The sequence below is a fragment of the Pelodiscus sinensis genome, chromosome 10 (assembly GCF_049634645.1).
Source record: "Pelodiscus sinensis isolate JC-2024 chromosome 10, ASM4963464v1, whole genome shotgun sequence".
NCBI lineage: Eukaryota > Metazoa > Chordata > Testudines > Trionychidae > Pelodiscus > Pelodiscus sinensis.
Genome location: NC_134720.1, coordinates 16,396,678 through 16,419,572, shown reverse-complemented (window position 1 = coordinate 16,419,572; position 22,895 = coordinate 16,396,678). Strand labels below are relative to the sequence as shown.

At 43.1% G+C, this 22,895-nt stretch overlaps 1 protein-coding gene across 5 annotated transcripts in view; it reads right to left on the bottom strand.

Moving 5' to 3' along the window:
* Window positions 1-103: 103 nt before the first annotated feature.
* The window catches only part of LOC102450210 (uncharacterized), a 192,584-nt gene continuing 169,792 nt past the window's right edge, over window positions 104-22,895 (bottom strand). For 4 of the 5 annotated variants that reach the window (XM_075937554.1, XM_075937553.1, XM_075937555.1 and 1 more), the window contains one exon: window positions 104-522. In XM_075937554.1, coding sequence (XP_075793669.1) covers window positions 383-522 — 140 coding nt within the window. In that variant the 3' untranslated portion in view covers window positions 104-382. Of the gene's footprint in view, window positions 523-18,180; window positions 19,399-22,895 lie in introns of those variants that run through there. The other variant, XM_075937557.1, reaches the window with a different exon arrangement.

Below are 22,895 nucleotides of genomic sequence, written 5' to 3'. Positions count from 1 at the left end.
ACTTCAACCCCTCCCACACCCCTGAGCCCTCTTCCACACCCAAACTCCTTCCCACAATCCAACCCCCAACCCCAGCCCAGAGCCCCCTCTTGTACCCCAAACACTTTCCTCCTTGTTCCCACCCAGAGCCTACACTCCTACCTGGAGACCTCACCCTCTCCCATGCCCCAACCACCTGCCCCAACCTGGTAAAAATGAGCAGGGGTGAAAGAGGATTGGGGAAGGGGCTGGAGTGAGCAGGGAGTGAGGCCTTAGGAAACACATGGGGAAAGAGCACAGTCTCAGAAGTGGCAGGGCTAGGCCTGGCAGTGGTGTTCCTTTTTCTATAAACAGAAAGTTGGCAACCTCCGATTCTCCCTTCTCTGGCAGAAAAGCAATTTGATTAGTTCTTCTTCAAGTGATGTCCCCATGGGTGCTCCACTGTAGGTTCTGGGCTTGCCCCGGTGCCGCAGTACGAAGATTTTCGTAGCAGTAGGTGGCCGGACCGCAGTCCACCTTCAGTCCACCGCACTCCCCAAAGACCTGCAAGCAAAAGTAGAAGACTAACCTTTTGAGAAAGATAACCTGTTTGCGGAAAAGACTGACACGGTTCTGCATTCGAGTAAAGACTCCAGGTTAACTCTCTGAATGCTGGGGATGTATACCCCTCCTTATAGGAGAAGGTGCTACAATCCCTTCCAGAGGCACTACGACTACACCCACATCAGACAGCGGTGGCAGCAACAGCACTGGTCCTTTGACCAGTTGCACCAATGTCACTGGCCTCCTAGATGCTGCAACCAAAATAATTGCCCCAAAATAAACCCAACGCCAGACAGCAGGTTTGACTGCTTGATCGGGAGCAAGCAACCAGTCTCACTAACTCATCAACCATTCGTTACCACCCATTTGTTTCATCATCGCCTGTGCTCATTTTATGACCGATGGGCAGATATCACCAGCGACAAATGGGTTCTGGAGATAATCCAATTTGGTTATGCCATACCCTTCCTATCCATCCCTCCTACAACCCCACCAAACCCGTCCTTCTTCAGGGACCCCTGTCACAAAGATTTACTCCGCACTGAGATCAACCATCTACTAGAGATCAGTGCGGTGAAAAGGGTACTAGACCACATTAGAGAGAAAGGGTTTTAGTCCCATTATATCCAGGTGCAGGAGAAAACCGAGGGAAGGAGACCAATATTGGAGCTCAAGTAACTAAACAAATATCTCCGAAAACAATGTTTCAAGATGGTAACCTTGGCATCGATAATTATTCAATCCCTGGATCAGAATGATTGGTTTGCTGCTCTTGACCTACAGGATGCATATTTTCATGTTACGATCCATCCCGTGCACAGACAGTTTCTCCAATTCACTGTTGGCGAAGACCACTTCCAATACCACGTCCTACCATTCGTACTCTCTGCTTCCCCCAGGGTGTTTACAAAGACGCTCTCAGTAGTGGCCGCGTACCTTCAGTGCAAGGAGGTTGAGCCTTAGCATCACTTAAAGTCTATCTCGTGGCAATGGCAGCTTTTTGGCATCCAATTGAGGGTTTTTCTGTGTTTGCTCACCCCCTCACAAAAAGGTTTCTCAGGGGACTAATGAATTTGACCCCCCCTCCTTTGGGCACCTACCCCACTATGGAGCTTGGACTTAGTCCTATGAACTCTCACGGCCCCACCATTTGAGCCGTTAGCCACAATACCTCATCAGGTTTTAACAAGGAAATTAATATTTCTTTTCGCCATCACCTCGGCCCGTAGAGCTAGCAAGATATCTGCATCGATGGCGGTACCCCCATATACCATTTTCCAGAAGGACTGGGTCATCAGACTCCACCCAGCCTTCATTCCCAAGGTCTGTTCTGAATTCCACATTAATGAGCCTATTATATTGCCTTCCTACTACCACAAGCCACACACCCCAGGAAGCAGCTCTTCACACTCTAGATGTACGCAGGTCTCTAGCATTTTATATAGACCCCTAAACCTTTTAGGGGGACTGACCGACTCCTCCTTTCCCTGGCATAGTGGTCAAGGGGGGAGCCTCTTTCCTCCCAAAGAATAGCTAACATCATTGTCTCCTGCATAACCCAGTGCTATGCCATATGCAAAATACCTCTTCCAGAACTCCCTAGAGCCCACTCCACTAGGGCCATGTCAGCTTCTACTACCTTTCTCAGAGGTATTCCCCTTGCAGATATCTGTAGGGCAGCCACTTGGGCCTCCTATCATACCTTCGTTAGGCACTATGCCATCCAGTGTAGATGGCTGCCCGTTAATTCCGTAGCAGCTGCAGTCCTTTCGTCTGCCAATAAATAAGGGGCTCCAAACCCTACCTCCCTACATACGGAGGGATACTGCTGTGCAGACACCTACAGTGGAGCACCTACAGGGAAATCACTCGAAGAAGATAATGAAGTTACTCACCTTGGTGCAGTAGCTGTCATTCTTCAAAATATGTGTTCCTGTGGGTCCTCCACTACCTGCCCACCTCCCTGCTTCGGAGTCTGTGTCCTTTTATTTCCCAGAACCCGAGACAGGTTCGAGGAACTGGCTAGAACTGGACCGAGTGGCGTGAAAGAGTGTGAATACCATGAGATGCCCTCTACACGTGCATGGTCCGTCCAACTTCTGCTGTGAAAATCTCCATACTGCAGCACTGGGGCAAGCCCAGCACCTACCGTGGAGCACCCATGGGGACACATATCTCAAAGAATGACAGTTACTGCACTAAGGTGAGTAACTTTGTTTTCTTTGCTTGTTTTGCTTTTTGTCTGTGAGGCTTTCTGTCCAGGGGAGGGATTTTTGGAGAAATTTCTCAGTCCCATAATTGGATAGAATTTTCAGCTTTCTTCAGCCATCCGGGAATTATAGGACAAAATGAAGCCCGGTCTACTAAATAAAGGCCCCAATCCAAAACCCACAAGTTTAATAGGAATTATCTTATTAATTTCAATAAACTTTGGATCAGGTCCAAAATAAGGATTAAATGAACATTAATAATAGTGAAAATAATTATATGAAGACACTGGAAAAGTAAGTCAGATCCCTTAGCTGCAGAATGGACATTAATTATCTTTATCCGATTCAAAAGCATACAGAGATGTGCAGAGAACAGCCTACAGTAGGTAGAGGACAAAGATCTAATCTGAGGATCTAGGAACTCCTTATTTTATCACCCCCTAAGTCAAACTACTGCATTTTCCTCTCTCTGGGGGGGTTGAACGCTACACAAAATTCACGAGTACGGGAATCAGCAGCGTGCCTCATAAGTAGTGAATGAAGACTGATACAAACATCTCCTGGGTGTGCTGCAAATGCCTGCTCTTCTCATGATTCTGTTGAGAACCTCATTAGTCTAGACAAAGCTTTATATTGCAACTGTCAGTCCTCATTCTCAAAGGAAAGCTGCACAACATATCCAAAAGATGAGCCTAGAGGCTTAAATTCATAACTTTGCTTGACACTAAAAATCATGGTTTTAATAAAGACACTGGATTTACGGCTTATCACAACAATCTGTAACCCACTAACCCCCCTTTTGTCCTAGGGCTGTTAATGGACCACTTGAAAGGTCCCTTTAGAATATGTGCTAACTATTCATTCTATGCTCTACATTTGATCTTGTATTTTACTGTAACACTGTCAGCTATTAAGTAAAAAGTATCAAAGGCTATGTTTACACAGCAGTGTTATTTTGGAATAACTGAGGGTATATCTACACTACCCTCCTAGTTTGAACTAGCGGGGTAATGTAGGCATACCGCACTTGCAAATGAAGCCCGGGATTTGAATTTCCCGGGCTTCATTTGCATAAACTGGGGCATTTTTAAATCCCTGCTCGTTCGAACCCCGTGCCGCACGGCTACACGCGGCACGAACTAGGTAGTTCGGACTAGGCTTCCTAGTCCGAACTACCGTTACTCCTCATTCCACAAGGAGTAATTTTAGTTCGGACTAGGAAGTCTAGTCCGAACTACCTAGTTCGTGCCGCGTGTAGCCGCGCGGCACGGGGTTCGAACGAGCAGGGATTTAAAAATGGCGGTGCCCAGTTTATGCAAATGAAGCCCGGGAAATTCAAATCCCGGGCTTCATTTGCAAGTGCGATATGCCTACATTACCCCGCTAGTTCGAACTAGCGGGGTAGTGTAGACATACCCTGATATTCTAAAATAACAAAGTGTGAGTCTACACAGCAAGCCATTATTCTGAAATAATGGTGACCTGGAGGATTTCCTACTCTGATTCCTGTAACCCTCATTTCACAGGGAGTAAGGGAAGTTAAAGGAAGAGTGTTCTTCCTTTGACTTCTTGTTATGTAGGCAGCGCCAAAAGCCAAGTTAAGCTATTTCGACTTAAGCTATACAATTGAAGTACCCTAAGTGACAAAATGATTAGGGAGTCACCAAATGAAAGTAATAGTCAGCAGTTCTAAAATAAACAAAAGGAGGTATGTTTTCCCACAATGCATGGCGAACTTATGGTAGTTCTTTCCAGAGAACTGTCAGAAGACACAATGCTGGGCTAGATAGACTTTTGGCATGACCCAGTAGGGTCATTCTTATGACACAGCCTTTTCCCAATCCACACACAACTGGGGAAGGAGAGTGGTATCTTTCTTTTTTAAAACTATTAACTTTCTTCATAAAGGTTGTTTGGTGCTTAATAAACCTGTGTGAAGAACTGAAGTTCCATTTTGGGGTATATAAAGATTTGGAAATTTGGCTTCACTCCAAATCAGAACAAAAACTAAAAATATTCTCCAAAAAAGAAAATCCCACCCCACAAAAGTTTCATTTTGGGTCCATCAAGATATTTAATTTCAACAAATCAGAAATATTTAATTTAGATTATGACTTTCCAAAATTTATTATTCAAACTTTTAGAAAGTTGAAACAAAAAGTCCTTTCCACTGAAGAAAAACAAACAGACAAACCTTTATTCCTAAAACAGGACACAAAGGTTTTGGTTTTTCTCCTTAAACTAAATTGTGGCAAAAATCTACTTACTTTTGCAAAATATTTCAATTTCAACCTAACCACATATTCTAATGCAGTATGGTTCTGTCAAAGTCACTGCAACAAGCTTTAGTCCCTAAGCACTAAGACTGTGGATGCCTTAGAAATAGAAAAGTGTTGAGATTCTCTACATTACTTTTCTACGCAGCTTATCCAAAACAGCTAGTTCTGGGAGAACACTTCATCTAGTTCTCTGAGATCCTAAACACACAGTTCAACTCCAGATTTTATCATTTGGGTTCCTTTATTTGACATAGAGCACTGCAACACTGAGTTATTGGACTCACATGCAGGGAGATGAATGCAGACTATATCAGAGGCCCAAAGTTAAAAGGAAATACTCTCTTTTTACATACATTTACACATCTATATGCATTTGTCATGCCACACAACATTTTTTTGGATTGGACTGGTTATTCTGCAGAAGTCAATCCCTGTGCAACATAATGTCCATGCATTGTCTATGCTGGACCTAGTTCTAACCTCGTCTCTCCATTCCTAATTTATTTTGTTCATCATTAATCTTGCTCATAGTAAATGGTTCCCTGTGAATTCTCTCTCTTGTTATAGCTGGGTCAGACGTTCTGTCTTCTTTTCAATCTAATAGTCTGTTTACTTCCCTTCTTCTGGCTTTCAAGAAATAAGGCTTCCCTGCAAGTGTTAATTATTGTCAGGCCAGAACTCAGCTACAGATAGCTTGATAATCATCCTTTCTAATATATGGAGAGAATGTAACTTTATGCATAAAAAGGCTTTGTTTCTTTTGGAAAGGAATTTTAGGACAGTCACAAAAATGATATATGGATTTTGTGTGTGTGTGTGTGTGTGTGTTCACTTGCATATTTTTTACCTATATAGGAATTATAAACAGGTAATTGTGTTACTGCAGGGTACTAAATACGTAAATTTATGATGCAGTATCATCTAGTACGTAAAATATGCTTTTTGCTTTTTTCCTTTCTTCATGCAAAAGGTAGTTGGGGGGAAAAAAGAGCAGAAACGAGAATAAAAGAAACACATTTATCATTTATCAAAGCATTTTGTTGCATCATACCATTTTCTTCTTTCCAAAGGTGGCAGTCTGATTAGATTTTTCAATTTTCTCTGTAGGATAGTAAACATATTTGTGTGACTGTCCGTAATAACCAGGAAACGTTTATGTATGATTTCTATCTGCTAAGGTCAGATGAGTGCTTTGTATCTGTTCTACTTGCAGGGCTAAATTCTGCTCCCAGGTTACGTCACTGTAAGGAGTGGGGAAATTGATCAGGATAGCTATTCTGGAATAAGCTATTATTCCACATCTCTACCTCACTCCTACATTCCCCCCTCTCCGATCAGACACCCTACCCCCAGCCTGCTCCTGCACCCTCTGTTGCTCCTGCACCCTCCCCCCTGGCTAGACACCCTATCCCAGTCTTTACACCCTACTTCCCACCCAGATCTTGTACCTCCATCCCTATCCCAATCATCAGTAGCCCTGTCCTGCACACTGAACCCCTCATTTTTGGCCCCACCCAGAACCTGGGGGCTCCACAAAATCCACTAAGCCTGGAACCCCTGAAGAGTTAATCTAGCTTAAGGGAAGCCTTGAAACTCAGTCCTCCTTGTCCCTCCTTCCTCCCCCCATTGAGCAGGAGAGCCAGGGGAGTGAGGTATCTCAGTTGTGGGCCACATCAGTGAGGGTGGAGTGGTGAGGATGGAAGGCTGTTTTTTTATTTTTTTTTCCTTCTCACTTGTGTGGTCCCCAACTGATTTTTCTGTGGGTCAGTGGCTCGAGACCCAAAAAAGGTTCCCCACCCCTGCCATAAAGAAAGACAACGTTGAAACCTTTTTGTGTTGGCCATAAATTAATGTTTTTACAGGCAGTCCCCGGGTTACGTACAAGATAGGGACTGTAGGTTTGTTCTTAAGTTGAATCTGTATGTAAGTCGGAACTGGCGTCCAGATTCAGCCGCTGCTGAAACTGATCAGTTTCAACAGTGGCTGAATCTGGACGCCAGTTCTGACTTACATACAGATTCAACTTAAGAACCCCAGGCATCCCCAAGTCAGCTGCTGCTGAAACTGATCAGCGGCTGATTCCAGGAAGCCCGGGGCAGGGGCTTCCTGTAGTCAGCCACTGGTCATTTTCAGCAGCTGCTGACTAGGGGACACCTGGGGCAGAGCAGCTGGGGTGCTGCTGGGTTGGTCCAGTGGCACCCAGAGCGGCGCTACGGGACCAACCGGCAGCGCCCCAGCTGCTGTACCACAGGCGTCCGGAGCAAAGCCGCGGAGCACGGGGGCAGCGGGACAGCCCAGACGCGCCGTGGCTATCCTGCTGCCCTCGGGCTCCGTGGCTTTGCTCTGCTTTGCTCCCCGTCCCCCTGGTCTGCAGACCAGGGAGACGGGGAGCAAAGCGACGGAACACGCGGGCAGCGGGACAGCCCAGACGCGCCGTGGCTATCCTGCTGCCCTCGGGCTCCGCGGCTTTGCTCTGCTCTGCTCCCCGTCCCCCAGGTCTGCAGACCAGGGGGAGGGGGAGCAGAGTAGAGCAGAGCGGCGGAACGCGCGGCCAGCTGACAGCCCAGACGCGTCTGGGCTGTCAGCTGGCCGCGTGCTCCGCTCTGCTTCCCCCCCCCCATGGTTTGCAGACCAGGGGGAGGGGGAGCAGAGCGAAGCAGAGCAGAGCGGCAGATCGCGCGGCCAGCTGACAGCCCAGACGCATCTGGGCTGTCAGCTGGCCGCGTGCTCCGCTCTGCTCCCCCCCCTGCAGATCAGGGGGAGGGGGAGCAGAGCGGAGCACAGCAGAGCGGCGGAACACGCGGCCAGCTGACAGCCCAGACACGTCTGGGCTGTCAGCTGGCCGCGCGTTCCGCCGCCGCTTTGCTTCCTCTCCCTGGTCTGCTCGAGACCAGGGAGAGGAAGTGCCCCGTTCGTAACTGCGGATCCGACGTAAGTCGGATCCGCGTAACTCGGGGACTGCCTGTACTTTATTTTAAATGAAGTTTGATAAACAAACATGAGAAAGTTAAAGCGCTTAATCTGTTTAATAATTTCAATTAATATTTCCTTTCTTACTGGTTAAATTAAACTGTTCTCCCTACCTGAAGCACTAGCAAAAGGGCTCGGGCATAATTTTATAATTAACAGCAAGTTTCCATTAGTAGCTGATGGTCCTCCGAAAGGTTTGCATTGATCCAGGTGGGTCACAGGCCAAAAAGTTTGAGAACCACTGAATTAGAGGGTCTAGTGAAGACCCACTAATTCAAACTGAGAGGGTGCCCCTGTTGGTGTCGGTACTCCTGTTCATCATGAGGAGTAAGGGACGTTGACAGGAGCATCAACCTCCTCCTGTGTGAATTGCCCAAAAACATGATTTAAAATACATCAGCTCCAGCTATGTAATTACTGTAGCTAGAGTCGCATATCTTAAGTCTACTTTCCCCTTTAGTGTAGACCAGACCTTACAGAATAGCTTATTCCACAATACTTATTCCAATCAATTTCTCCATTGAGACAAGTCCAGGTTTGCAATACCTCCACTATTTCAGTGGAATAACTCATGATTTTTGTGGGCTATTTCTATGGAATTTATCCTTTTACTAACTGTTTTTAGTTCCTTTCTATTGTTTGCATTTGATCTAATCATCATGTATCTGTACTAGTCAGTGAACTTGTCAAAAGTGACACAGATAGTACAGCCAATATATCAACTGTATGTATTTTCAAAAACAAAGACCAGCATATTGCCCTATGTATTCATTTGAAGCAAAGCAAGGTATTTTTAGTGGTGTTTCCCATCCTCTTTGCATGGGGGTAAATGACTGCATAAGATACAAAGACAGAGTATCAGACCCTGGGTATCTAAATGAAATGGGAATTGCTTGGTGTTCAAAGAAATTAAGTCTAATTATTTAGGTGCCAAAATGTGGACTTGAGAACTAGACCTCCAAATCTCAATCTTTGTCTTTCAGAGTTATTTGGTTTGTAGTTTGCTAGTCTAGTCTAAGGGTAAGTCTAGACTACAGGCTTTTGTTGACAGAAATTTTGTCGACAGATACTGTCGACAAAGCTTCTGTCAACAAAGAGCGTCTAGACTACAACTACATGACAGTGTAGACGCAAAGGATAGTGTAGATGCAATAACGCCTTCTGTCGACAAAAGGTGTTATTCCTTGTAGAATGAAATTTACAGCTGTCGGCAAAACTGCTGAGTTCTGTCGACATTATGTCGACAGAACTCAGCAACAGTGTAGATGCAGGTATAGTTTAGTCGACAAAACCCTGTAGTCTAGACACACCCAAATTTCCTAGTTTATCTCTAAATAAATAAAAGCCCCTTTCTTATTTTACCATTGATGTGTTTTTTCCTGTCATCTTTATTCTTAGTTCAGGCTTGTCACACAATTTCAGATAGATCCTTGATGTAGCACCTTTCTCCCAGTTCAAGGATGTCTAGGTTTATTATTATCAAAATAATAACGCCTGTTTACCCTGAGGAATAATGCCAATTTTGAATTAGTTATATTGAAATTGCAGTAGTGTGGACACTACGGCGCTGCTATTTCAAAATATCTACTCCCGAGAGTCATTTGAAGTAATTACTCCCCAGTGCTCCCTGGGGCTCTAAGTCAAGGTGGCGTGTTCACATTAACAGAGCCCGCCTTGGATTAATTTCGAGGCTTCCGGTAGTGTGGACACACTATTTTGAAACTCTTATTTTGGGAGTTATTTCAAAATAGTTTCCTCGTGTAGACATGTCCCAACGGTCATGGATGGGCAGAGCTACATGAGAAGAGATGCCACATAATTAGAGCAAAACATTTAATGAAGGAAAAATCCATTGAAACACAGCAGCAATTTTCTCAACTCTTACTGAGTTTGGGAGCTTTGTAAGCTGCTTGACTATAGTACTTTCAAGAATGCTTAAAAAGCTGCTTCAGTTCAGTGGGCACAGCCCAGACCACTGGGGCTGTGTAACCCCTACTATGTAACCGGGCACATCCTGCAATGCCTTGGTGTTGCAGCCTCCAACCTGGACTGTTCCCAAACAGCCACCAGCATGCAAGTCACTCCCAGATGTGTTGGTATGATTGTAGCCTTCTAGTCACAGCCTTGTTATATTATAGAAACTCCTTGCCAGAGGATGTGGTAAAGGCTAGGACTTAAACAAGGTTCAAAAAAGAGTAGCTAGATTAATGGAAGTTAGGTCCATCTATGGCTATTAGCAAGGATGGGTAGGATTGGTGTCCCTAGCCTCTGTTTCTCTGGAGGTGGGTGACAGGGGAGGGATCACGTGAGGATTACCTGTTGTGAATCCTCCGTCTGGGGCATCTGGTAGTGACCACTTTCAGCAGACACGATACTGAGCTTGGTGGGCCATTGGTCTGACCCAGTACAGCCGTTCTTATGTTCTTAGGATGAGCCCAACACAAACCTACTCCTAGACTTTCTCCCTGAAACATATGCTTTGTACTGTCCAGCCCTCTCCTAGACTGTCTAAATACATTAAGTCTGTTATTCCTTTAAAGGACTAACATACTCCATTTAAGATAAGCTAATAATACTCAGACACTTCAGTTAAAACATGCTGGGTTAGATAAACAATAAAACAACTTTATTAACTACAAAGAGAATTTTTTAAGTGAGTTCAAGTAATGAGACATAAAAGTAAAAAATGGTTACAAGAAAAATACATATTGGCTGCATCTAGATTGTCAAGTTTTTCCACAAAAGCAACTTGCCAGCTGTCCACACTGGCCGCTTGAATTTCCGCAAGAACACTGACGATCTCATGTAAGAAATGAGTGCTTCTTGCGGAAATACTATGCTGCTCTTGTTCAGGCAAAAGTCCTTTTGCGCAAAAGGGCCAGTGTAGACAGCTCAGATTTGTTTTGCGCAAAAAAGCCCCAATCATGAAAATGGCAATCGGGGCTTTTTTGCACAAAAGCGTGTCTAGATTGGCCATGGATGCTTTTCCGCAAAAAGTGCTTTTGCGGAAAAGCGTCCGTGCCAATCTAGACGCTCTTTTCCACAAATGCTTTTAACGGAAAACTTTTCCGTTAAAAGCATTTGTGGAAAATCATGCCAGTCTAGACGTAGCCATTGTGTTCTAGTTCCTCATTTAGCAAACTATAGTAGAGTCAAGCAAAATTTTTCACTACATGCTTCCAGCAAGATTATTGACCAAAAATTCTTCAGGACCTCTCCCCCAGAGTCCAACAATTGTTCCTTGTGTCTTCTCAGGTGCAGAGAATCAGATGGGAGGGTCCCTTGCCCTTCCTTCTATAGTGGCCAGCTAAGAACCAGGAGACAAAGTCCTTGTCTACACTATGCATAACATCGACGCAGCTGCAGTCAATATTCTGGGGTTCAAATGAGAGGATATAGTTGAAGACCCACTAATTCGAACTGAGAGGGCACCCCCATCAGCATCGGTAATCCTGCTCTGCACAAGGAGAAAGGGAAGTCAATTGGAATGTTTGCTCCCTTTGACCTCCCACTGTATTGTGGGTGCAAAAACACAATTTAAGATAAGTTGACTCCAGCTATGTAATTAACATAGCTGGAGTTGCGTATCTTAAGTCGCCTTTCCCCTTGAGTGTGGACCAGCCAAACAGTATGTGGAAGAATGTTCTCTGCTGAGGGTGGTTTTTCCCCCTGCCTGTATGAGCTGCCTTTGTTTTCCCTTCTGCTCGATTTACTGCTTAAATGCAAATTAAGGCATTTGTTTGGGAAAGACCCATATGTTGACTTTTGCCTGATCAGGATTGTGGATTAGAAGCTTGGAATAAGTGTTAATAACACATACTGGGGAATATTATAATCATAGAATCATAGAATAATAGGACTGGAAGGGACCTCGAGAGGTCATCGAGTCCAGCCCCCTGCCCGCAAGGCAGGACCAAGCTCCGTCTACACCATCCCTGACAGATGTCTATCTAACCTGTTCTTAAATATCTCCAGAGAGGGAGATTCCACCACCTCCCTTGGCAATTTATTCCAATATTTGACCACTCTGAGGGTATGTCTACACTACCCCGCTAGTTCGAACTAGCGGGGTAGTGTAGACATACCCTGACAGTTAGGAATTTTTTCCTAATGTCCAATCTAAACCTCCCCTGCTGCACTATAAGCCCATTACTCCTTGTCCTGTCCTCAGAAACCAAGAGGAACAAATTTTCTCCTTCCTTCTTGTGACACCCTTTTAGATATTTGAAAACCGCTATCATGTCCCCCCTTAATCTTCTTTTTTCCAAACTAAACAAGCCCAGTTCATGAAGCCTGGCTTCATAGGTCACGTTCTCTAAACCTTTAATCATTCTTGTCGCTCTTCTCTGTACCTTTTCCAATTTCTCCACATCTTTCTTGAAATGTGGCACCCAGAACTGGACACAGTACTCCAGCTGAGGCCTAACTAGTGCAGAGTAGAGCGGCAGAATGACTTCACGAGTTTTGCTTACAACACACCTGTTGATACAACCTAGAATCATATTTGCTTTTTTTGCAACAGCATCACACTGTTGACTCATATTCAACTTGTGGTCCACTATGACCCCTAGATCCCTTTCTGCCATGCTCCTTCCTAGACAGTCGCTTCCCATCTTGTATGTATGGAACTGATTGTTCCTTCCTAAGTGGAGCACTTTGCATTTCTCTTTATTAAACCTCATCCTGTTTACCTCTGACCATTTCTCTAACTTGCTAAGGTCATTTTGAATTATGTCCCTATCCTCCAAAGAAGTTGCAACCCCTCCCAGTTTGGTATCATCTGCAAACTTAATAAGCGTACTCTCTATCCCAATATCTACATCATTGATGAAGATATTGAACAGTACGGGTCCCAAAACAGACCCTTGCGGAACTCCACTTGTTATCCCTTTCCAGCAGGATTTAGCACCGTTAACAACAACTCTCTGACTATGGTTATCCAGCCAATTATGCACCCACCTTATCGTGGCCCTATCTAAGTTATATTTGCCTAGTTTATCAATAAGAATATCATGCGAGACCGTATCAAATGCCTTACTAAAGTCTAGATATATGACATCCACCGCTTCTCCCTTATCCACAAGGCTCGTTATCTTATCAAAGAAAGCTATCAGATTAGTTTGGCATGACTTGTTCTTCACAAACCCATGCTGGCTATTCCCTATCACTTTATTACCTTCCAAGTGTTTGCATATGATTTCCTTAATTACCTGCTCCATTATCTTCCCTGAGACAGACGTTAAACTGACTGGTCTGTAGTTTCCTGGGTCGTTCTTATTCCCCTTTTTATAGATGGGCACAATATTTGCCCTTTTCCAGTCTTCTGGAATCTCCCCTGTCTGCCATGATTTTTCAAAGATCATAGCTAACGGCTCAGATACCTCCTCTATCAGCTCCTTGAGTATCCTGGGATGCATTTCATCAGGACCTGGTGACTTGCTGACATCTAACTTTCCTAAGTGATTTTTAACTTGTTCTTTGTGTATCCTATCTTCTAAACTTACCCTCTCTCTGTTTGTATTCACTACGTTAGGCACACCTCCAGACTTCTCGGTGAAGACCGAAACAAAGAAGTCATTGAGCATCTCTGCCATTTCCAAGTTTCCTGTTACTGCTTCTCCCTCCTCACTAACCAGTGGGCCTACCCTATCCTTGGTCTTCCTCTTGCTTGTAATGTATTTATAAAAGGTCTTCTTGTTTCCCTTTATGCCTGTAGCTAGTTTGATCTCATTTTGTGCCTTTGCCTTTCTAATCTTGCCCCTGCATTCACGTGTTGCTTGCCTATATTCATCCTTTGTTATTTGTCCTAGTTTCCATTTTTTATATGACTCCTTTTTTATTTTGAGATCATGCAAGATCTCCTTGTTAAGCCAAGCTGGTCTTTTGCCATATTTTCTATCTTTCCTACACAGCGGAATTGTTTGCTTTTGGGCCCTTAACAACGTCCCTTTGAAATACTTCCAGCTCTCCTCAGTTGTTTTTCCCTTCAGTCTTGCTTCCCATGGGACCTTACCTACAAGTTCCCTGAGCTTATCAAAATCTGCCTTCCTGAAATCCATTACCTCAATTGTGCTGGTCTCCCTTCTACCTTTCCTTAAGATCATGAACTCTATTATTTCATGATCACTGTCCCCTATACTGTCTTCCACTTTCAAGTTCTCAATTAGTTCCTCCCTATTTGTTAAAACCAAATCCAGACCAGCTTCTCCTCTGGTAGCTTTTTCAACCTTCTGAAACAGAAAGTTGTCTCCAATGCAGTCCAGAAACTTATTGGATAGCCTGTGCCCCGCTGTGTTAGTTTCCCAACATATGTCTGGATAGTTGAAGTCCCCCATCACCACCAAATCTTGGGCTTTGGATAGTTTTGTTAATTGTTTAAAAAAGGCCTCATCCACCTCTTCCACCTGGCTAGGTGGCCTGTAGTAGACTCCTAGCATGATATCACCCTCATTTTTTACCCCTTTTAGCTTAACCCAGAGACTCTCTACACAGCTATCTCCTACGTTCATCTCCACTTCAGTCCAACTGTGTACATTTTTAATATACAAGGCAGCCCCTCCTCCCTTTTTTCCCTGTCTGTCCTTCCTGAGCAAGCCGTACCCTTCCATACCAACATTCCAATCATGCGTCCCATCCCACCAGGTTTCTGTAATAATGTCTCAGACAATGTTGCCAAGCATATTTTATCAAGATACTATGAATCACCCGTTTTGGTTTTTCAAAGCATACCTCACAAGGGATACATTTGTATAATAGTTTACAGGATGAGAATACAGGGGTGTATTCCATCACAGACTGCCATAGTGAAAAAGAACAAAAGGCTCATTTAGTCTATATTGGTTATTGCAAAGGAAGGCAAAAAGCTCCAACAAAGCACCTGGCTAATTATGAAATACTATAGTCTAGCCAAATGCAGCAAGGTTCTGCCCCAGGTGATATTGGCAAACTCCAGCAGAGGACTCCAGAGGCAAAAAAGGGTTTTGATGATATGAGCTATGTTAGTATTAGCCTCATCACTGTTCAAATACTTGGCACGTAGCATGCTAAATGATTATTTTTGTAGCTTCTTGTTAACAAAAAAAGATTTAAAAATATGCATGCAATAAAAGCCAGTAAGGAGTAACACTACATGACGTTCCTGCTCATAATTTCCCACAATTTTCAGATGTCTAAATTTCAGTGGAGAAAAACAAATCAACTGAAACTGGAGCAAGAAGATTTTGCTTGTTTTATGGGAGCCCCTGAGCTATGTTTTAAAAGCCACAAGTCAAATGCTCAGTTCAGAGCGAAGAGGTTACGAGATGAACAGAAACAAAATAAAAGAGCACCCTGCTGAAATACAAATGCGTCTCATGGTTCAGGTTCACTCGAATGTGACAGTACTTAAATGAACATTGCATCCTTTGAGATTGTCTTTGTCTGTTCAGAGCACTGCCATTTTTTCCCCCCTCAGGCAATCTGCAATTCCACTGCATGAAACTCTTTGTTCCTCTGCTTCCCCTTCGGAATTGGAAGAGTGTTGCTTGATTTAGGAAAGTATTTTATTATGCAGATTAAGAAGCAAACTAAAAAAATGTTGAGTTGATTTAATTTAATTGGGAGAGATGGCAATTAAAGTACTTGAAAATGCATAGAGAAATCACAAAACCAAGCATTTTGCCCCAGTTAAACACAACTCCAACATAAATGCAGAGGGCCAAATATATAATCTCTGAAGTGCCAGTTAGAGCTGAGCAAATTATGGGATTTTGCAATTTAATGATTTAACAAAAAAAGCACACACAGAAAAAATCCTATTCAAACCAACGCCAGCTCTTTTCAAAAAATGATCACTGCATAGAAAAAATAATTTATAATTAAGTCAAACTTTTTGGATTGACACGCAATGAAAGTCTGGGGTTTTCAGATCATTTTGGTTGACTTGAAACTTTTTGCTTCACATTTTTTAAAATTTCTATTGACCATTTTCAGGTGTTTTTTTTCACTCTTTTTGTAAGTTTTTTAAAATGTGGTCATATTTGAACTCAAAATGTTGCTTTAAAGTAAAAAGTCAGAACAAAACAATTCAAAATTTTGAAATGAAACATTTATATCTCACTGGGAATGATGGAAGCACTGTTTGTCCTTTTAAGACATATATTCCTTCTAGTTAAGGTCAAAGTTTTCATCCATGTGTAGAAAAAAGGCATACATTTTAGTGTTGTCTCAGGAGATCCTGTTTGGCATAAAAATGTTGACTTGCTTTAATTTAATTTGGAGAACTGGCAACATTTTAGGATTAATAAACTTCCACCTCAAACTATACTTGTAAATATGTGGTACGCATTAACCAGAAAAGCACAAGATGTTCTATATTAATGGCATGGTTGTTATTAAATGTGAAAGGCCATATCATTTGTAATGTTTGGGACAGGAAGCTGCTCTCCACAAACAGTTGAAAACTGGAAAAAGACAGGGAAATTATTGCATTTCAAATTCTAATTCATCTGATAAATGTCATCCCTCCCTACACACACACACACACACACACACACACACACAAATATCCCTGGCATTTGTCTTTGCCACATCTTTTACAATCAGATTGAGATGATGAATGTCAGTTTTAAAAGGTTGGCTCGATCGTTATAATTGTTGCTAGGGTGCGGGAAATCAAGACATAAGGTGCCGCTTGGGGGAATGCTAATATCTACAAGCGGATCACCTGACATTCGAACAAGGCTAAAAATTCCATCAACGTAGCACTTTGTGAATTCAAGCCCAGTTCTGTAATTTCTCCTCCAACAGTTAAGCTCAGTCACTGCTGCCTGACGATGGTATAAAATGCCATGGTGTCCCACTCTGTGAAGTCCTTTCTTCTCTGACTGCTTATACAAATCCAGACCCCAGCTTCACAGGCATGGAGTCTGTGCAGGCTTCCATAACACTCCTACTGCCAATGTGAGAGGATGGAATCAGTCAGTGCTATATTCATTCTGCATGGCATAGAGCTAAACTACCGCACACACGAGACTCCTCAGATAGGACAGTGTAATACTAGCAACGCTGGAACCAGAGCCTCTGTGGCTCTTTGGTTTTCTAGTCCTTGTTTCCATGGAGACGTTGAAAGGCAATATTACGTCTTTTGAGGACTATTACAGCCATTAATTTAAAGAGGCTTTCCAAGGACCTAGGCCATGACAAGAAATTTAATGCAAGACCATAGCACCTCTAAGGGAGATGCATTGTTTAACATAATAATCTTTATGAGATGATTTCACTGGGAGGTGATGTCTACTGGTCCACATGTCCCATAGGGTATGTCTACACTATCACCATAGTTCGAACTAGGGTGGCTAATGTAGGCATTCGAACTTGCAAATGAAGCTTGGGATTTAAATATCCCAGGCTTCATTTTCTTTTCCCAGGCGCCGCCATTTTTAAATGCCCCGTAGTTTGAACTACCTGCCCACGGCTACACGCGGCATAGACTAGGTAGCTCTAATTAAAGCTCCTAATTCGAACTACCGTTAAACCTCTTTGCAGGAGGAATAACGGTAGTTTGAATTAGGAGCTTTAATTCGAACTGCCTAGTCCATGCTGCGTGTAGCCGCGGGCAGGTAGTTCGAACTACGGGGCATTTAAAAATGGCGGCGCCCAGGAACATGCAAATGAAGCCCGGGATATTTAAATCCCAGACTTCATTTGCAAGTTCGAATGCCTACATTAGCGATCCTAGTTCGAACTAGGGTGGCAGTGTAGACAGACCCATACAACTTTAAAAGACAAGAATGCAATTCCCACTTCTGGTGAAAATTGTTCTTAGAAGATGCACCTTTCGCACAGTGTATCAGGTGTGTGTCTCGTGTCTGCATTTTCACCTGACATGCTGAACTAGGACTGGGCATATCTTCGCAATGGCAACATTTGCATTGTAAAGGCAGCAGGTTGTGAGACTAGCTCAAAAGAACTCTGTCCCTGGTATGCAGAGAGCACAGGGAAGAGTTCTGTCACTTGAATCTGCTGAACTTCAGTGATCCCTGAACTTGGTCCAGCCCTAATAATACCACTCGTCACTAAAGATGGGAACCACACTTGTATAGGTCTCTAGGATGATTGTAGCCAGACACAAACCCCATTTTGTTTTACACGAACCCCATCTTGTCCCCCCCCCCCCCCCAGAGAGCAAGAGAAAGGCAGTCAGCCTTTGATATCCTGGGAATGCAGGTGTGCTGCCTGTCCCTGACTATACCATAAACAGAAACCAGACAGTAAATGGGCTAGCTGACGACCCGGGGCCTCCCGTCGCCCTGATGGCTAGTACCAGTAATTGACACGCCTGCACTGTCTCAGGAAAGGAATCTTCACCCATCACATACCAGAGGTGCCCATTGTCTGCATCTTCCCAGGTGTGAATTATGCTTTGCACCCTTCGTGGGAAACTTGGTGTTCAAAGCCATTTTTCCTAATTGGCCACTTGAGACCAGGAAAAAGCCTACATGACCCAAGAGGTATAAAAAGAGGTTCAGTAGCCCACCCCATTTGAGCTCCAATCATCTATACCTGCTGGCAGGTATTAATTGTCTCCCGAGGTCTGTGGGACGCCCAACCTCGTCCTACTTCTTCCCGAGGGATTGAGAGAAAGACGCTGGCCACGCCAAGTCTGGAACGCAGGGGTGAGAATATATACCTGCTAGTTGTCTATTTTGCATGCATTTAATAAGAGCTCAGAGAACCAAAAGGGTTTCATGGTACCTGTAAGTGACTTATTAGTGTAATTTCTGTCCTGTCCTTTGTAGTGGCTGTGTTATCTGTAACACAGCAGTAGCATTTAACAACTAAGTTTACCCTGTAACAATAAAATAGTAACGGTTTAAGCTTTAACCTGACTCCTTCAGTTGCTGTAACAGAACCAAGCACAATTTAAAAGAACTTCAGCCGGTCTAAAGGGACAGTTATAGGAAGAGCTTGGGCGTTTGGATCTGTGTCACTCCCAGGTGACAGGGTCCACTGGGGCACTTCTCAGCCTTTCCTGGGCTGCCCGCTGCGAAGGAACTTCCCCTCTCCCCCCGTGTTCTAGCAGCTAAAATCTGAAGTGTAATAAGCTCTTCCTACACACTGGGGTGTCTGTTAGCCTGTTTGGCTACCCTCTGCGACAGGACCTCGGTCCTAGCAGTAAAGTCACGGACGTTAAACTCTCGGGGCTCCTTTCAGCCTTCTGGGCTGCCCGCTGTGACGAGACTTCGTGTCTTAGCAGCTAAAGACTTAGGAGACACACCCACACACACTGCCCTGACCGTCGGCTGACAATGATATAAAAGGGACACTCTGTTTAAAAAAGCACATAATGGCAAACTAAAAATAATAGTTTTTGTTTGACTTTATCCAGGGTGTATTTCTTCAACATCTTTTAGCTGAGCTCCTGGGTTGTGTGGCAGCTGCAGTGAGAGGAAATGAAAGAATTAAAAAGTCTTCTTGAATATTTGATATTTGGAATTACAGCTCTGTCACTGCAATAGAGCATTCTATGATGGCTACTGGTTTACTGGAGGAAACTAGTAATAAGCTTATTGTAATGGAGTCAACTCATAAGCAAACAAGCCCTGTAGTTTATTGCTTAGTCCAAAGCCCTAGAAAGTCAATGGGACTCTTTCCACTAACTTCAATGAGCTTTTCCTTCTACTTCTGGTATCAGCCCAGATGCTTAGTATCTGAGGGTGTATCTATACAGCAGGGCAAAAGTCGAATTAAGATATGCAACTCCAGCTAAATCAACTGGGTAGTTGAAGTAAAAATAGCTTAATTCAGCTTTGGCGCTGTCTACACAGCAGGAAGTCGAAGAAAGAACACTCTTCCTCGAACTTCCCTTACTCTTTAAGAAATGAGGGTTACAGGAGTCAGAATAAGAAGCCCCCCATCTCGACATTATTGAGAAATAACATTTTGCTGTGTAGATGCACACTTTGTTATTTCGAAATAATGGCAGTTATTCCAAAATAATGCTGCTGTGTAGACATACCCTAACTGAACAACGTATTTGGGATGGAGAAAGAATTTTCCCCGTGTCAGATAGGCAAAGATGCTAGGTTATTTTTGCCTTCATCGGCAGCATAGAACATAGTTCAACTGCAGGTTTAAACTAGTGTAAGTTTTGAAATCTCTGTAATTTGAATTCTTTAAACCGTGATTTGAGGACTTCAATAATTCAGCCAGAGGACAGTCTATTTCAAGCATCGGTGGATAAGGTTCTGTGGCCTGCAATGTTCAGGAGGTCAGATTAGATTATTATAATGGTCTCTGCTGATCTGTGAGTCTATGAGTCTAACCACCATTATTAAAGAAGTAGAACAAAAATAAAAGCTTTGAGTGACATCTTGGCCCTGTGAAAGTAAATGGGAGTTTAGCCATTGCTTGTAACAGGCTCAGGATTTCATCTTTGTTTAATATTTTAAATAGCTTTAAAAATCAACATCAGTTTTCAAGAGTGCACTGTTTGTGCTAAGCAGATTTATATTATAGCTCTGGGCTTTTCGGCATATGCTTGTTTCATGGAGTTCTTCCCAGTGAAGTTCTGAAAAAATAAACATTGTTATCATATAAAATTGTGACACGAGTCAAACTCTGCCAGCCATTATCCACATCTGTAGCTGCAGTGACTTCATGAGGCTTGTGGATGTTTGTATAACTCAGATCAGAATTTGGCCTAATGAATTTGTTATAATAGCAAACTGGGAACATTTCTGATAGCCTTGCTCTGCTCAATGACAAACATCATAAATCAGCACTAATGTTCTTACAACTTTGGCATGAAAGTACAAAGGAAGTTAATATGAGCAGGAAAATATAATTTATAGCCTTATAATGCAATTCAAATTCTTTTTCTTCATCCATATCTATAGGTCCTTATTACATTCATGGGATTCGTGAGCTCCCTCTAGTGACTCATTATAGACATTTTTTTCCACCACAATTAGTGTGACAGAGCAGGCGATGCAGAAGGCTCTGTAAAAGGAGAAGCAACGATCAGTTCTACTAGACTGTTTGATTTTTTACCTCTGTTGTGGCTAAATAAATTCTCATTCCTTCAAGCTAAGTCATGGCTTCCTCACAAATCAGCCTGCATGTTTTTCACTGTCTCACGAGCAGATCTGGAGTCAGACTGTAACTCACTTAGGCTATGTCTACACAGCAGCATTATTTCGGAATAGCTAATGTTATTCTGAAGCAACACAGTCTGTATCTACACAGCAAGCCGTTATTTTGACAATGTCGAAATAATGGCGAGCTGGAGGAGTTCTTACTCCAACTCCTGTAACCCTCATTTTATGATGCGTAAGGGAAGTGGGAGGAAGAGTGCTCTAACTTGGACTTCCTGCTGTGTAGACAGCACCAAAAGCTGAAATAAGCTATTTCAACTTAAGCTAAACAACTTGCGTAGCTCAAGTTGCGTAGTTTATTTTGGATTTGGCCCTGCTGTGTAGATGTGCCCTTAGAGCCCCTTTGGTCTGATGAGGAAAGAACATTGTGCCTAGTCTATTGATGCATATTGGCCAGAATACTGGGGAAAGTGGGGCACAGGCTATATCCATTCCTTCCTGCTCACTTGTACGGAGAGGATATTCCAGTGGCACTAGGAAAGTCACTTCTCATTAGCTCCCTCCCTATCTCCCACTGTAACTACCTATAGTAAGAGTTGTGGTCATTTTCTCACTGTAACATCTTTGAACCATTTGGTAGTCTCTCTCTGAACCATTCACATGGCTACAGAGTCAATTTCACCACTCGCATAAGTGGGTTCAACAAGCCAAATGAATGACTTCAATAGGCCTGCATCCATCTACTTCAGCACTGAATTTAGCCCTTTATTGGGATAATAAGCTATATGTGAATAATGTATTGTGCTTAACTAATTAAACACAGAAAACTGCAAAAGCAAAAAAAGAAAACCACACAAGATTTGTCTACATGGTAGAGTAAAGAAGGTGTAATTTCCAAAGAGCACTAATGTTGCATATTAAGTGGTTTGCATGGAACCTGCTGGTCAGGGGCGGATATAGGGCAGAGCGAATGGAGCGGCCGCCCCGGGCCCTGCGCTTCAAAAAGCCCCGCGCATGTGCATGGCGTCACTGCGCGTGCGCCGTAGCAAAGGGGGGGCCCCGTGGAATTATGCTGCCTGGGGCCCCGCAAAACGGTCATCTGCCCCTGCTGCTGATAAGCATTAAAAGTTCTCCAGTATGTTTAACATAGTCCTTTTTCAAACTGCTCTATGTTAAAGAGCACCATCATGGACTACACAGACCAATTAATGTGCAACATATTAGCACATTTTAGAAACCCGTGGAGCCCATTAGCCCACTGTATAGACAAGTCCAGAGAAAGAAAGAAATATTTATAAAAACAGAAAATTGCACTGTTGAGAGATTATATGATTGAGCTGAACAGATACATATTTGGAATGAAAACTCAAATTGCACAATTATATTTTCTGAGTTTCAAAGGCTTGTTTTTCACATTAATAGAGAAGTTTCCAAAGGGTTATGGTACCAATTTGTACAGAGTGATTGAAAGAGTATACCTAGTGTTCAGGAGGTTTATTTAAAAAATAATTGTTTTACAGAAGTGAAGTGGAAAGAAGAAAAATATGCTCCTATTTTATAACAATTCAGGCTTACCCTAACAAGCTGATTGTCTTGGGAGATCTGGTTGTCATAAAAATAAAACCCTTGACTGCAGATATAACGATTGATAGATATAATTATGGGAAATGACACTAAATGAGGTAGAACTCTCCAAATTCATGTCATTCTTCTGTTTTGCAGTCCTCTTACTGAAATATACTGCACACATTGTGCTAGACTAACTAGTATAAATTCCTACTAGAATTAGATATATAGATCCTATATTAATTTTCTGGAACAATATGGAGGAGTATTAG